Source organism: Tyto alba, unplaced genomic scaffold, assembly GCF_018691265.1.
Source record: "Tyto alba isolate M040663 unplaced genomic scaffold, T.alba_DEE_v4.0 Super-Scaffold_2, whole genome shotgun sequence".
NCBI classification, from domain to species: Eukaryota; Metazoa; Chordata; class Aves; order Strigiformes; family Tytonidae; genus Tyto; species Tyto alba.
In genome coordinates, this window is record NW_024881282.1 from 817,046 (window position 1) to 830,898 (window position 13,853).

Consider the following 13,853-nt stretch of genomic DNA (forward strand, 5'->3'; position numbering starts at 1 on the left):
CCCCCCCCCCCCCATCCTGACACCCACTTGCTGCCTGGCTGCCCTCCTGAGACATGGTCTTACTGCCTCCAATGTTGTTGTTTTTTTTTTTGGTTTTTTGTTTTTTGTTTTTTTTTCTCTCTCTCTCTTCATTTTCATCTGAACTCTGTCAAAACACTGACCAACTCGAGCCTGACCTCTGGCTCAGGGATTTTCAGAGCCTGTTTGGTGGCTGCGTTCAGGGTGTCCCAACGTGGTGGACTGGGATGGACCCACTCTGACAGCATGAATTTCTCAGACCTGTTTCTACAAACAGCAGCTCAGGGACCCCTAAAGTGGGTCTCTCCTATATCTGTCTCCCCGACCCCTGGCCCCTCTGATCCAGACATCAGACACCAAAAGCCAGACCCCTCACCCTCCCTGCTCTGGCCAGAAGTTCACTGGTGGATCGCACACACATTCCTTTAATAATTCCCCATAATTCCTGCTATCAGCCCTTCCGCTAATCTTCCCATGATTAGGCAATAATCCAGGAATTTGTGCAGCGTCCTGGAAAGAGTTTCTTCTGCTGAATTGCTTTAGTTTCCAAACAGGGACAATGGCTACACTATTCACCTCCGATGGTCTATAGAAGCAGTAGATGTAGAGGAACGTGCCTGGCTGTTTTCCCCACCCTGTCACTGCCCCTCTGAGCGGGGCCACTCGAGCAGATGTGGTCACCTACCCTTGCACATGGACTTGGTCAGCAGAGCCCCTAATGACCCCCAGGGGATCATTAACATAGGAAGCATTTTCACCCAGAGGATGTGCAGCAGGAAGATGGGTGCATTGAAGACCTTGGCTTGGCCCATGGCACTCATGCCCAGCATACCAGGACTTGTCCCACAGCTGTGACCTGTCCTTGCCTCATACCAGGGGATACCTGGGCATGAGGACCCTGAGGACACCTCTGCAGATCCGTTCGGTTTTTATGCTGTGGAAGATGGGGTTCAGCATGGGGAGGACCAGCAGGTAGATGCTGGCCATGAAGACAGGAATAAGATGCCAAGCATGCTGGCCCTGCTGGCCAAGCATGGACAAGCCAACCGTGGGGATGCCCATGGGGATCAGGACAGCCAGGATATGGGACAGGCAGTTGTTCAAAGCCTGAGATGTCCCCTCTGGGATGTGATGCTCAGAACGGCCCCCGCAATCAGTGCATCTGACATGAGGATGAGGTTGAACGTCAGAAAGAGACTGGCTGAAGCAAAGCTATACCATGTATTGTCATATATGTCTGCACACACCAGCTCGATCGGGTCCTGATGGAGACAGTAGATGTGGGAGGGTACATGGGACCGGCAGAAGAGCAGACCTTTTAATATCACAAATGGGGGGACAGTTGGTAAGGCTCATCTGTGCAAGGCAGCCAGCCTGCTCCTGCCTGCCCTGGCACCGGTGAGGATGGAGGAGGACTTCTGTGGGTAGCAGATGGCCACATAACAATCAAAGGCCCTGGCCAGAAGCACTGAGGGCTCCAAGGAGGATGAATGAAGTTTAAAAAGATTGAGTGAAACAAACATCAAAACTAACCTGCCTGGCATCAAACCAGAGTATACCCATCGCAGTTGGCATTATAGAGACAAGCCCAAACTGGTGGTGGCCAGAGTGGAGAAGAATTGGTGCTTGGGCTCATGGAAGCTCAGATCAGTCGTGGTAACAAACAGGATCGTGATGTTCCCTGTTAGTGACACAACATAAATGAAGGTGAAGGGAAGAGAGCCAGATGCTGGCAGTTTCCAGCCCTCAGATGCCTGTTAAGGACAAATATGACTGGTGTGAAGGTGAACTTCTTTTAGAGACATGATGTACCAGAGATGGCCTGCAGTTGAAAAGAATTATCAAAGAAATCCAAGTAGGAAGTCTAAAAGGGCATAGCAAACACATGTAAATGTGACAGATGTGAAGCCAAAGCTAGAAAGAACAAAGATGCCAAATAGAGACATGGACCAGATGCCACAAACTTCAGGTCCTGGAGAGCCCAGCAGCTGGGTGTTCAGTTATCTTAAGGTAAGGTCATACACAGAAGACATTTATAAAGCAGCTCATTTTTGGGTTCTCCTTCTCTGCATCAGATGAGCTGCAGCACTATAATGTAGTTTTCAGAGAAAGCACGCTGCTTATAAAAATAGTTCTGCACATATTAAATACAGGAGATACGAAAAACGTACCTGTGTCATACCACTATTTTACAAAAACCTTAGTTCAGTGGTTGGCACCAAAGAGCTCTTGCAGTTTTTGTGCTCTAAGCATATGGACAAAGACTACGATCTTGGCAGTAGGTCTACAGTTGGGTGAGAAAAGTTCCCTTTTTCACGTTACTCCGGCGGCAGGGCAGGATGGCAGAGCCAGGTCTGAGTGCTGCCTTGGCTGGGTGTGAGCCTGGACAGGAGTTTGCATCATTCTCTTTAGTAGCTTCGTGCTGAGCAGATGGACACACACTGCCATCGCCCTGTTCAGCAGCCACAGGGCCAGTGTGACCCTCCCACCTCATCCTTGGATGGCCCAGACAAACTGGTGAGCTGGCAGAGAAGAAGCCATGAAAACAGACCTTTTTAAGTTTTTTAATGGCAATTCTTTTCAAGTCACAAGGCTTGTGAAGAGCCTGAAGAGGTTTTCTTGACACAGATGTTAGTGCTGGAAAAATCAGAGATATTGTTAAAAGTGTGTCAAATATCTCACTCTAAGGGACTGTGGCGTTGCACCACAGACTTCCCTTCCCAATCTATATAACTAACTTTATGATCCTGGTGCCCAGCTCTGGGATGAAGGAGGGTCTCTGCTGGAAGGGCTTCCAGGGAGCTGCCCGTGAAGGAGCTGCTGCCTGAGCAGACCTGGAGGTAATTCCAGGGTCTTCCAGGGAGTCCCTGAAGGGCTGTGGAGGAGGAAGGAGATGCAAGCCCCAGCCCCCTCTGCACTGTGATTGAGACCCACACCAGAGCTGAACCCCCTCCTGACCCCAGGGAGCCCCAACTCACACACTGCCCAGGATGTTTCAGAATTGTCAGTTCAGCACGCCCACAGTACCCAGAGTGATCCAAATTCAAGTGTGGCGGCAAAGGGAACATCACCCAGATCTTCACCTAACTCATCTTGGTCCTTGAGTGTTCAGAAAGCAAATAGTTGTTGTTATTCATTACATGGAGGGGGCACCTTGTGAGGTGCCAGTCCCACCTGAAGGGCACCCACCACGCACACAGCCTGGGACAGGGCCAGGGGAAAGCTGGATGGCTGTGAAACTAAAGAAACAGCCCAACTATTCCATGTGCTGGCAGCTGAATGATGCTGTCAGGCCCAGCAAAACCTGATGAGGATGGCAGAACCCCTTGGCCCCCGCGTGCTTCAAGAGCTATTGGGCAGATGCAAGTGCATTGGTCAGGAGTAATTCATCGTTCTAGCTCAAGGGATGACTCATGTAAGGAGAGTATGAACTTGCTACTCTGCAAGTCCCATGTGGGAGACTGAACCATTGCCCCCAGGGGAAGTTTTGAAGCTACACAGCCAAAACCAGGTCATGGGCAGGAGGAGGAAAGCTGTACAGGCCAACCCGAGCTGCAGAGCTGTAGCCAAGGAGCTTTCCAGAGAGCCAAGATGCTCCTTAGAGGCACTTGCTGGGCTGGAAAAGCAGGTGCCACTTGCACCATGCAGCAGTTTGCATTTGGGTCCCTCAATCCCTACCCAGAAGGTCTGACTACTCCCGCACCCGTCTTCAAGAGGCTCGGAGGGAACCAGCAGCAGCGTGGAAGAGTGGCTGTGACAAGGGAGGAGACACTACAGGTTCTTCTCTCCTGGCTAGCTGTGGTCTGCTGCAGGAGCCCCAGGGTAGACACACAAGCAACTCCCCACCTCCTCCAGCAGCACGGAGCAGAGGACAGCAGTTAAGGAGCCATCAGGACCCAGGAAATCTACATCTACCCAGGATACAACGTCTTTCCTACCCCCCCGGCAGACCCCTGCCTCTACAGATCCCACACCCACTGCCTCCCAGTCCAGACCAGCAGCCTCGTTCCACCCTCAGAGCACTCCTACCTCCTCAGCAGTACTTAACTCCAGGACAGCAAGACTGATTCAGAGCAGTATTTTATTATCCCCCCACCTTTCAGGGAGTCAGAGCAGCCTGAAAGTCCAGACACCAGAGCTCAGCCAAGGACCCTGAACAAGCGCTGGTAACCCAGCACACAGCCATGGAACATAATACACATAACCCATCTGGGAACAGATGCAAAGGAGCTCGTACATCAGAGCAGAGATAGTATTGCTGTTCCTAGGATGGCAAAGGAAATAACCGCCTTTGTCAGCGGCTGAAAGTAGAGGCAGGTATCAAGGTCCAGCAGCGTAACTCATGCTGAGCACTTACCGGGGTGTGTGACCAGTTTGAACAGACAGACCTAAGCTACCCATGCCAGCCCTTCCTGGAAGGCAGCTGGAGCAGTCCAAGCCACGTCCCTTGAAGGAGCAGTCACAGGAACCCCCATCCACGGGACCCACAGCCCCCAGCTCCCAGCGCAAGGGCCAGAGGCAGCAGGACCAGGACAGACCACGGCCAAGCACTCGCAGCTCTGCCAGTCTCAGGAATCACGTTCTCCGTGTGAGCCGGGGAAGTTCTTTTTTTCCAAGCGTAGTACTTCGCCACAACCACATTGGGGTTTCCCTGGGCAGGGTCAAACCACATCTGGATGCAGCGTCCGCTGCCCCGGTGCTCTGTGGTGTATTTGTAGGAGTTGGACCAGATTTTCTCACACAGGTCTTTCGGTCGGGGGAAGACGTGGCTGAAGGGTCTGCACATGGAGCCCCAAGGACAGCGGTTTGTTCCTGAGGACAGACAGCACCAAAAGCAACATGAGCTAGCATCATGTCCTTCCATCCAGGAGGAGCAGGCCATCTGCCCACAGCCCAGCACTGCATCTTGGAAGATGGATGGTGGCTTAGCCACCTTCTAAGTCATCAACTCCACAGACAGTCGAGAGCAATTAGGGGTCTTAGCCCCAGCCACCGAGCAGATAGCAGTGACACTGCCAGGGGCTTGCCCTCAGGGGTGAGGAGAGGCTCGCTCCGCACAGCCCACCAACCTGTTGCCCAGTTCCAGCCCTTGTGCCAGTTTTCTTTGCACGTGACATAGTCCTTGCAATCCTCCCACCACTCCTCACAGTCCTCTTTGCAGAGCGGCACATGAAGAATCCTCTCCCGACGCCAGCTGCTGTCAGCCTGCAAGGGAACAGGACCACGCGCGCTGGTGCCGGCCCCTGAAAGTCAAGGGGCAGGATCTGCCACATCCCAGATTCCACCCCCCCACACCCTCCCCATCCTCATGCCCCTTCCACTGGGATCCAGAACTGATCTCGGAAGAATTTCAGCCCCAGCAGAGATGTGCCTTGACAACAAGCAATTCTTCCATCAGTCTGTCTACCTAAGCAGAGGCTAGACAAGTCCTTTGAATCTTTCCACCCAGTAGGAAAGTTTGCAGTGTCCCTGGAAGTCACACTCCCATACACGCCAGGGGTATATGGTATGGGGAACCAGCAGAGAACATACCCCATGGCCAGCACAAGCCCCATTGTCTTAACCACAGCAGATCTGATCCTACCTGGTCGATCCAGGGCCCCAAGTTGGGCGAGCACTCATACAAGCACGTGTCCTGGATGAAGTGGCGCTTGCACTTGGGTGGCATCACCCCACAGTGGTTCCAGTTGAAGTTGTACAGGTTGGAATTGTCCTTGTGAGCTTCTGAACTGGTGTTGGCTGTGCAGCAGGCGTTGTCCTTCCAGGGAGCACACTGGAACAGAGGAAGGGACAGGCTGGTCAGGGAGGGCAGGCAGCAGCTCGAGGGAGTCAGAGGGTGCTGCAGGTGCCTACAGCGAAAACCCTTCAGCAGCAAGAACCTCTCCTCCAGCAAACCCTCAGGTACTTTGGACTGAAAAGCTCAGGCCTGCAGCAAAATGGAGATGAAGAGCGGGAGGAGCACCCTAAAGGTTAGGTCCTCACCAGGAATTAGTGCCTGGAAGAGGAATAGACACAAAACCCCTTCTCTTGCACCCTAGCTTGTTCTTAGCCCCCATCCCCACCAAAGACATGGGGGCAGAGCTCTTCAATTAGCAAGTCTCTAACACAGAGAAAGAGCAGGTAAGAGCATCTTTCCCTGCCATCCTTTACCTTGTTCTGATCTGGGGTACCTAAGGTTTGGTAAGGGGAGGCCTCCCGGTTAAAGAGGGGTGATGCTGAGCTCACAAATCCTCAGAGCGCTGCATCTTCCCTAGCCATTTTCTAAAAGAAAACAGCAAACAAAGAGGTCGCACCCAGCACACGCTTCCTTCCTCAGGCAAGTGGTTGCCAAGTCCAAAGCACAAACCAGATTATATCCTCTGGGGAGGTCCATACAGGAGACCCCGAGAATCCCACCCACCCCTTCAGGGGAGCCATACCTGGTCATGCAGCATCCCCTCCGGGCCAGGCTTGGTTTTGTGGTGTTTGGCATCCATACAGACGTTCAGCAGCGGGTCCCTGGCCGACACCGCTGCGCCCGCAGCCAGCAGCACGAGCAGCGCCTGCCCCACTCCCATCCCGGCGCCGTGGGAGGCGATGGAGCTGTGCAAAAAGGGGACAGCACGGGAAGGGTTTTGCCAAAAGCAGCAGCAAATGTGGTGCGGGGCGGGGGGAGGGAGAGCCAGGCACTCCCCAGGACACGCCAGCAGCACGAGCAGCACCAAGGACGCAAGTGCAGCCCCCCCCCCCCCCCCCCCCCAGCAAGGCTGCGAGGTCAGCCGCACGTTATCCTCTGGGCAACGCCACATCGGAGACCAACAGCCCTTCCAGAGCCCGAGCCATTCAACAGTCAAACCTCAAACATCCCAGGCTGGCAAGGGGATGCTGCGAGAGGCCCATTCAGATCAGGGTCCTTCTGCATTAAGCCACCCCGCTGTTTCAGGGCGAAGCTTCCAGCTCCCAAACCTTCTGCTACAAGACACTGCTAATTAAGGTTATCTCCTTAGCTAGTGATTCAGAGGAGGTAGTTAAATGCACTAGCACACTGACACCTTGCACAGCCCAGGAGCTTTTTTTCCAGGAGCATGCCAAGAGAAGAAAGCATTTTCTTTACTTTATCTGCACCCTTTGGAGACCCACACCTGAGGTCTTCCAGGGAGACCTGACTTGAGCAATAAGACACTTCACATAATCACGCCTTGGGCTCCTCTGCCCACCTAGAGGCAGACAGGACTTTTACAGGAACTTACTGAAAAAAACCCAGCCAACCGAGCCACGAAACAAGAAAGGCCCTCAAAAAACCCAAACAACCAAAGACACTGCAGTACTCCCTCACATTCCTCGTTAATACAGCATAAGGCTCTAAAACAATCACCTTTTAAAAAGCATTTTGCAAAACACAGCAGCAAGACAAAACCTTTACAGCATTAAAATAGCTCAAAACAACATAGAAGACAGCAATTGCCAAACTAAGGAAGCAGACACAAATCTGAGTACTAGGAAGTAACTAAATTGCATTATAACTATATATATAGCTAACAAAAAAACCCCTAAAACCCCAAATTTCAACCTTACCAGCTCAAACAGCCTCTGAACCTCCTGCAAAAACACCCAGCACAGGAACTTCCTGCAGTCAGCTTTAATAGGAAAGCTTCTAACACAGGTGCTGGCACTTCAAGTACCCTCCTAATACGTTTAACGAGGTTTAACTTCTGCCAGCATTTATTACCTTAGAAGCAGTTGTTTTGGTGACAACCAGCTTGTCCAGCCTCTTTCACAAGCAACACCCTCTTGCCTGGGAAACAATCTAGTGTTTTTTTCCAGAAGGCAGGTCTCTTATCAGCCTTGGCCATTCATAACAAACCTTTTTTCTCTGCTTGCCTTACACCAGGCAGTTTTGATTTGTACCATTGCATGAGACAAAAAAACCAAAGAGGGACAGATCCAGGATTCTGCCATGCACCAAGAATAAATAGAAAGGAGGTAATGCTCATTACAAAAAAAAAATGATATGCAGGAAAAAGTGTTATTGTCTCCGAAGGAAGAATAATAACTCACAACACAAAAAATAAATGCTAGCTGGTGAGGGGAAATGGTGCACCTTGTTGCAAAAACCTGAGAACAATAATTGAAACAAAAAGCTAGGGTCTGCTCTCAAGATCCCTTGAAAAGTCCTCAGCGAAGGAGAGGAGTTTTCGTCCTGGAACAGCACAGGTTTTGGGGCTGTTTTGCTCTTTTCTACAGTCACATGACTGACATTTTGATGATGAGCCCACTTGCCTAAGGAGCTCATCTTCCTAAATTTAATGCATGGACCCTTTAGGAGACCCTGCTTCAGTGATTTCCACAGCCTAACAGCACGCTGCATGAATAATGGCCTCTGTGTGGTCATGCTGAACCAGACGAGCTGGTTTCATTTCTCACGCTTCTGGGTCTCATAGGGGAAGTGACGGCGAGCAGGTCTTCCCCCACTCATCGCTGAGCTTTTGACACCTCTGTCATTGCTCCCCTCTGTTGCCTCTTTCCAGCCAAAGCCACGGTCTGCTCACTCATTTCCCATGACAGATGTTTTGCTCTCCAAGGCATCAGGACAGCAGCAGTATTTCAGATGCACAACACCGTCCTGGCCTTGTTTTCTGGTCCTTGCCTAGAAATTTCTAATATCTATCTAGTTTGTTTTTGGAACTGCTGATCACTGAACTGTGTTGTTGTAACACTATCATAACTGTGACAGCTTGTTCCTGAGAGATAATTGTTAGCCACCAGCCTGTCATTTTCTATCTGAAGCATTCTGTTTTTTCCCCAAGTGCATCACTGTATATTTATCTCAACTGCTTTTTATTTTTTTTTTTTTTTTTTTTATCTGTTGTTTTACTGTTCAGTGACTCAGCCTTATCAGGGGTCTTCTGCAGATTTTTGCAGCTGGTCCTCCTGTTCCTGAAGTAATCTAATATCATCAGAAACTTGGTTGCCTTGCTGTTTTCCCCTCCCTTTCCTAAGCAACCTGAATTGAAAAGCAGAAATCCCAGTACAAATTCCTGAGGAGGTTCCCTGTAAAGGATAGACGTGCACCTTTATTTGACGAGTCAATAATTCAGTGGTGTGTGGAACTCTCATTTCATGGCTGCTTATTCGTTGAGCTTCAGTGGGGACCTTGCTCAGCACCCTTGTGAATCCAGGTAGACTCTCTCACCTGGATCTGCCCCAGCCAGGATCCTTCCCAGCCCTTGGAGGATTTGCAGTACGTTAGGGAGTCTTGTCTGCGCGTTCGATGAGCCATACTGACCCTTTCCCCGTGCTTATCCACCTGCCTCTGGATTCAGCCCTTTCTTACATTTCCTGCAACCTTCCCCCACGCAGATGCTGCGTTCGCAGCTCTGCAGATCCCTCGGGCTCGCCAGAAAGCCGTTCAAAAGCGTCCCACGTGAGCGCGTGGACCTTGTCCTTGCAGGGGGGTGCTTGTACACGCGGCAGTGCAGGAAATGGGGGGAATTCCCTCCTCTCTGTGTAGTCGGGCCTGTATCCTTGCACTTCATGGGAGGGGGGCGGCCGGGCGCATCCGCGGGCGCGCCATCCAGCCGGTTTGCCTTGAGCGACCTCTCTCCCAGGGTCTGGGATTGAATTGTTTCGGCTGCTCCGTCCCTGGGGTCGGATCTGGGGGAGCAGCTGCTGGGTAACTGCTTTAGGGATTGCAGTTAGTGCCCCCGCAGATCACGGATCTCCTCGGAGATGCTGGTGGTGTCCCACGTGGCTTTCCACTGCTGCTGCTACGAAGGGCTACGTGAGTTGTTGTGATCAGAATCTCATTTATGGGCAAGAAGTAAATGTACTTTATGGATAGAGCCAAGAATTAATTGTTAGTGTAATTGAAAACAGACTAATACAAGAAACTTTGTTAGTCCAGATCTAGTTATTGCAGAAAAAAAATATAATTAATATTTCTGTACAGAAAAAGAAATAATAATAATCATAACAATAACAACAACAATATACTAATAAAAATAGTAATAATATTACAATTGTTATACACAAACTTCCCTGTTTCTACCTCTTCCCTGGGGTCACACCTACCCTCTCACTGCTCCTCTGGGTCCTAAGGTTGGTGACTTCACTTTGGTGGTAGATGTTACATCAAGTCATCAAAATCTGGAGTCCTTCACAGGGAGGAGTATGATATCGATGTTCATGGCTACCTCTTCCTCACTCTCAGGGTCCATTTTGTGGCTTTTTTAAACTTGCCAACATACTTCTGCACCTTGCTTTTGCTTCATTAGTCTGCAAGTCCATGCAGATTTCCTAAATATGGTGCGTTTTATGCATGTTAGATACTTGTTCTTTGCTCTCTTTTTCACCCCTGAACTGGTTTTGTCCAACTCTGAGCCCGTATTTCTTTCACTGGCTATTCCTGAGTTGTTTATAGCTGTGATGTCTCCAGTGCCAGCCTGTGCCCCATCTCTCATTGCCTCACACCTGCCCTCCTCTATGCTGCATCCTCTGTCCCCACTTCTCAAGGGCTTTGCCATCCTGCCAGACCCGTACTTCCCAGTGCTACACCATTATGTTGAAGTCATAAATACCTCATTCAGCACAGAATAGCTACTTTTTGTTACTATCTGCATAAAACTGAAACTCTGGTTGCACCATACAATGGTAAGCAAAAAAACCCCATAGGCATAGTCAGAATAAAAATTGCCATTAACGCTAAATTTGGTAAAAACAAAGCTCCGGGCAGGTCAGGACAAGTTCGAAGGCAGCAAAGCTGGCATGCCTCAGTCCTCAGACCTTGCAAACTCAGCACAGAGCCTGTACCCAGCAGTGGCCACGGTGCGGTACTGGGCTACGGGGTCAGCGTGTGTCCTGGGTTGAGTGAGTGGTGGAGTTTTTTGGTGGCAGGGGAGGGGGCTATCGGGGCGGCCCCCTGGGAGAAGCTTCTTGAAGCTCCCCCAGCTCCACGTCAGCTCCACTTCTATTTGGGAAATTGAGCCCATCAGCTGCGCCTCTGCGATAACGTATTTAAGAAGGGACGTGGTGACGGGCAGTGGGACTGGTGAGGAGGAGTTGCTGCAGCTGCGTGAACACCAAGGTCAGTGGAGGAACGGAGGAAGAAAGGAGGGGGGAGGTGTGCCGGAGCAGAGACCCCCCTGTATCCTGTGGTGAGACGGCAGGGCGGCCCCCCCGCCACCCATGGAGATCTGCGGTGGAGCAGACATTGATTTATGGCCTGTTGTTCCTGCTCTGATGATCAAGGTGCTGTGCCCGAAGAAGGCCGGGGTCTCATGGGAAAAGGCAGCCCCGCTGCTGTAATTCAGCACTGGGAGGATTGCAGCATGCGGGGGAGTCCCACACCGGAGCAACTCGGGAAGGGCTGCAGCCCGTGGGAGGGAATCCAGTCGGAGGAAATTAGTGACCCATGACGGAGCAGTGTGGGGAACGCTGCGGCCCGTGGGAGGAATTCAAGTTGGAGAAAGTTTGTGGAGGACTGTCTGCTGTGAGAGGGGGACCACGATGGAGCAGGGGGGAGCAAGTTTTGGACACTCCCCTCACCAAAGAGAAGGGAAGTGGCAGCTCTGACTGCACCCCCCATTCCCTGCCCCTGCGCCCCTGGGGGAGGAGGTAGAGATATCGGGAGCAGAGCTGAGCCCGGGAAGAAGGGAGGGGTGGGGGGAAGGTGTTCTCAAGATGGGGCAATGCTTCTCACTGTCCTACTCTGTTATGTGTTGTTAGTGTCTGTAATAAATGTATGTTCTTTTTTTCTTCCCCTAACGAGTCTGCCTCTTGCTCGTGATCATAAAGGGGATTTTTTCCCCATCCCAGTCCTATCTTGAACCCCAAGCCTGGCTCTCTGTCCCTTCTCATTGCCGGAGGGGAAGGGAGAGAGAGCTGCTGCATTGTGGTTGGCTGCCAACCAGGCCCAAACCACGACAGCGTGCGGGACCCATGTCACGGCCGCCCGGCCAGGCGGATGCTGAGGACATCTCCAATGGGACTCAGCACCAAGGGGTGTGTGTGTGGGGGGGAACCGAGCTGAGCCCCCGATCGCCACCGACTGCTGGGGGCTGGGATGCCCCGTGCAGATGGGGACCCTCATAGAGACCCCCAGCACGAGGAGGTGCCTGCACAGAGGCCCCGGTGTCCAACCATCTCGCGCTGGAGCTGCATCTCAGCCCTGGAGTCCTGCGTGAGGGAACTGGCGTTTGGCACCAAGAAGAGCAGAGATAACCCCAGGGTCCCTGAGAGAACATCTGATGTTTTCTTCCTTTCCCGGAAAAAAATTGGTTAAAATGTGCTTTAAAAGTGAGTGTAAGCAGGGGATTTCTTGATGCACATAGAAGGAAAGGGGGAAAAGGGTGATATATTTCACGTTGGACAGATATCGTTGCTTCGGAATTTTTATTTCAAGTACTTGATAGTTCCGTCTGTCAAAATTTTTGTTGCCTAAAAAATTTAGGATTTTGAGGGCGGTTTCTGTTAAAACTGCAATCAGAGATTACATGATACAACTCTTGGCTCACTCTCATCCTGTAACAGAGAATGAGAAGTTTTCTGGGCCCCGGCACACCAGGGCAGCCCAGTGATCTGCTCTGTCAGTGGACGTTGCAGGCATTGCTCATGGAGAATAAGCAATACGGCTCTGTATAGGTGGATAGCTCAGCTGAGAAAAGGAGTTATTTTTTCTGGGCACTCAGGTACCTCGGGGTGAGGAGGTGATGGTGGAGAGATAGCAGATACAGGTAGAAAGATTGACAAAATGAATTTGTTCTGCTGCTGCTCTGCAACAAAAAATCCAATTATTTGTTTTACTGGGTAGCACACTCCCATGCTCTGCTTGCTGGAAGGTTAGGAAGAGAAATTGCCTCTTTTTGATAAAGTACTTTAATATCTCCGAATGAAGATGCTATACATACAGAAGTTATATATGAGCCAAGAAAGAAGAGAAAACTGAGAATAGAAAGCAAGGAAGGAGGAAAAAAAAAAAAAAAGGAAATGATAGTGAGAGATATGTGAATGAAGACAGAGCCACAGAGTCATCTTTCTTAAAAATTAAAGTTCCCATTGGACAATGAAATGTCTCAAAGCCTCGGGGCCTTCCCATGGAGGTTACAGACACGTTGTCTCAGACTCATGGTAGGGGCAGAATCTCTTTGGGAGCCACAAAAGAAGGTTGAAATTGGCCTCTGAACACACGGGCTGGGAAAATAAACCCATGTGCACACAGGAGTGCTGGGGAAATGCAGGGCGAAGGCATCTCAGAAGAAGAGCTGAAGAAAACTGCTAAGCTCATCTAACTGCTAAAGTCTGTTTGTTGACTCTTCTGCAGTGCATTTGAGTCAGCACGACGATGTTTTCTGGATGTGAACTGAGGAATGGCAGGGGACGTGTTCCTGCATCGTGGCCCAGAGCTGGCTCAGTGTGTGCCACAAACCAACCCTGGAGCAAGCTCCCTCGCTGCCCAGGAGGACGTTGTAACCCTGAAGTGAGAGTAAATCGGACAAGTGAGATTTTAGCCCCCCCCCCCTCCCCCCCAGATGGTCCCTGAACACCAGCAATGAAGTCTGTAGCTCCTCACCGTGCCTCTGTGTGTCTGTCCTTACCCTGCTCCCAGCTCTGCTGCTCCCCCCCCCCCCCCCCCTCGGAGGCAGCCTTCACCCCAAAGCCTCGGGCACGGCCGCGTTTGAGCCGTGGCCGGTCAGCGCTGCACCAGGGACACACGTGGGTGGCAGACCAAGGCCATAGCTCCTTGCTTTGTGTCCCCGAGGGCTTGTCCACGATAGCCCGTTGCGACAGTTCTGCTTCCTCCTTGCAGAGCATCTCTCGAGTTGCACATCTCCCCAGGGGAGGGGCTGGGATCTGCATCG

At 51.3% G+C, this 13,853-nt stretch overlaps 2 protein-coding genes across 2 annotated transcripts; both read right to left on the bottom strand.

Annotated features, from left to right (window-relative positions):
• Nucleotides 1-885: 885 nt before the first annotated feature.
• On the bottom strand, nt 886-2,198 carry LOC116963255 (olfactory receptor 51Q1-like). The gene is given in 5 exon segments (XM_042792657.1): nt 886-1,124; nt 1,127-1,523; nt 1,525-1,595; nt 1,598-1,772; nt 2,190-2,198. Coding segments are annotated over 5 exon segments (891 nt in total).
• Nucleotides 2,199-4,082: 1,884 nt separating this feature from the next.
• Nucleotides 4,083-7,654, bottom strand: LOC104362270 (folate receptor gamma). Its single transcript, XM_032999387.2, has 5 exons — nt 7,573-7,654; nt 6,438-6,600; nt 5,603-5,791; nt 5,088-5,223; nt 4,083-4,830 (listed from the first exon to the last, which is right to left on the bottom strand). Exons 2-5 carry the CDS (start codon nt 6,573-6,575, stop codon nt 4,478-4,480), a joined length of 816 nt encoding a protein of 271 aa, XP_032855278.1. The 5' UTR covers nt 6,576-6,600; nt 7,573-7,654; the 3' UTR covers nt 4,083-4,477.
• Between the last annotated feature and the right edge of the window lie 6,199 nt (nt 7,655-13,853).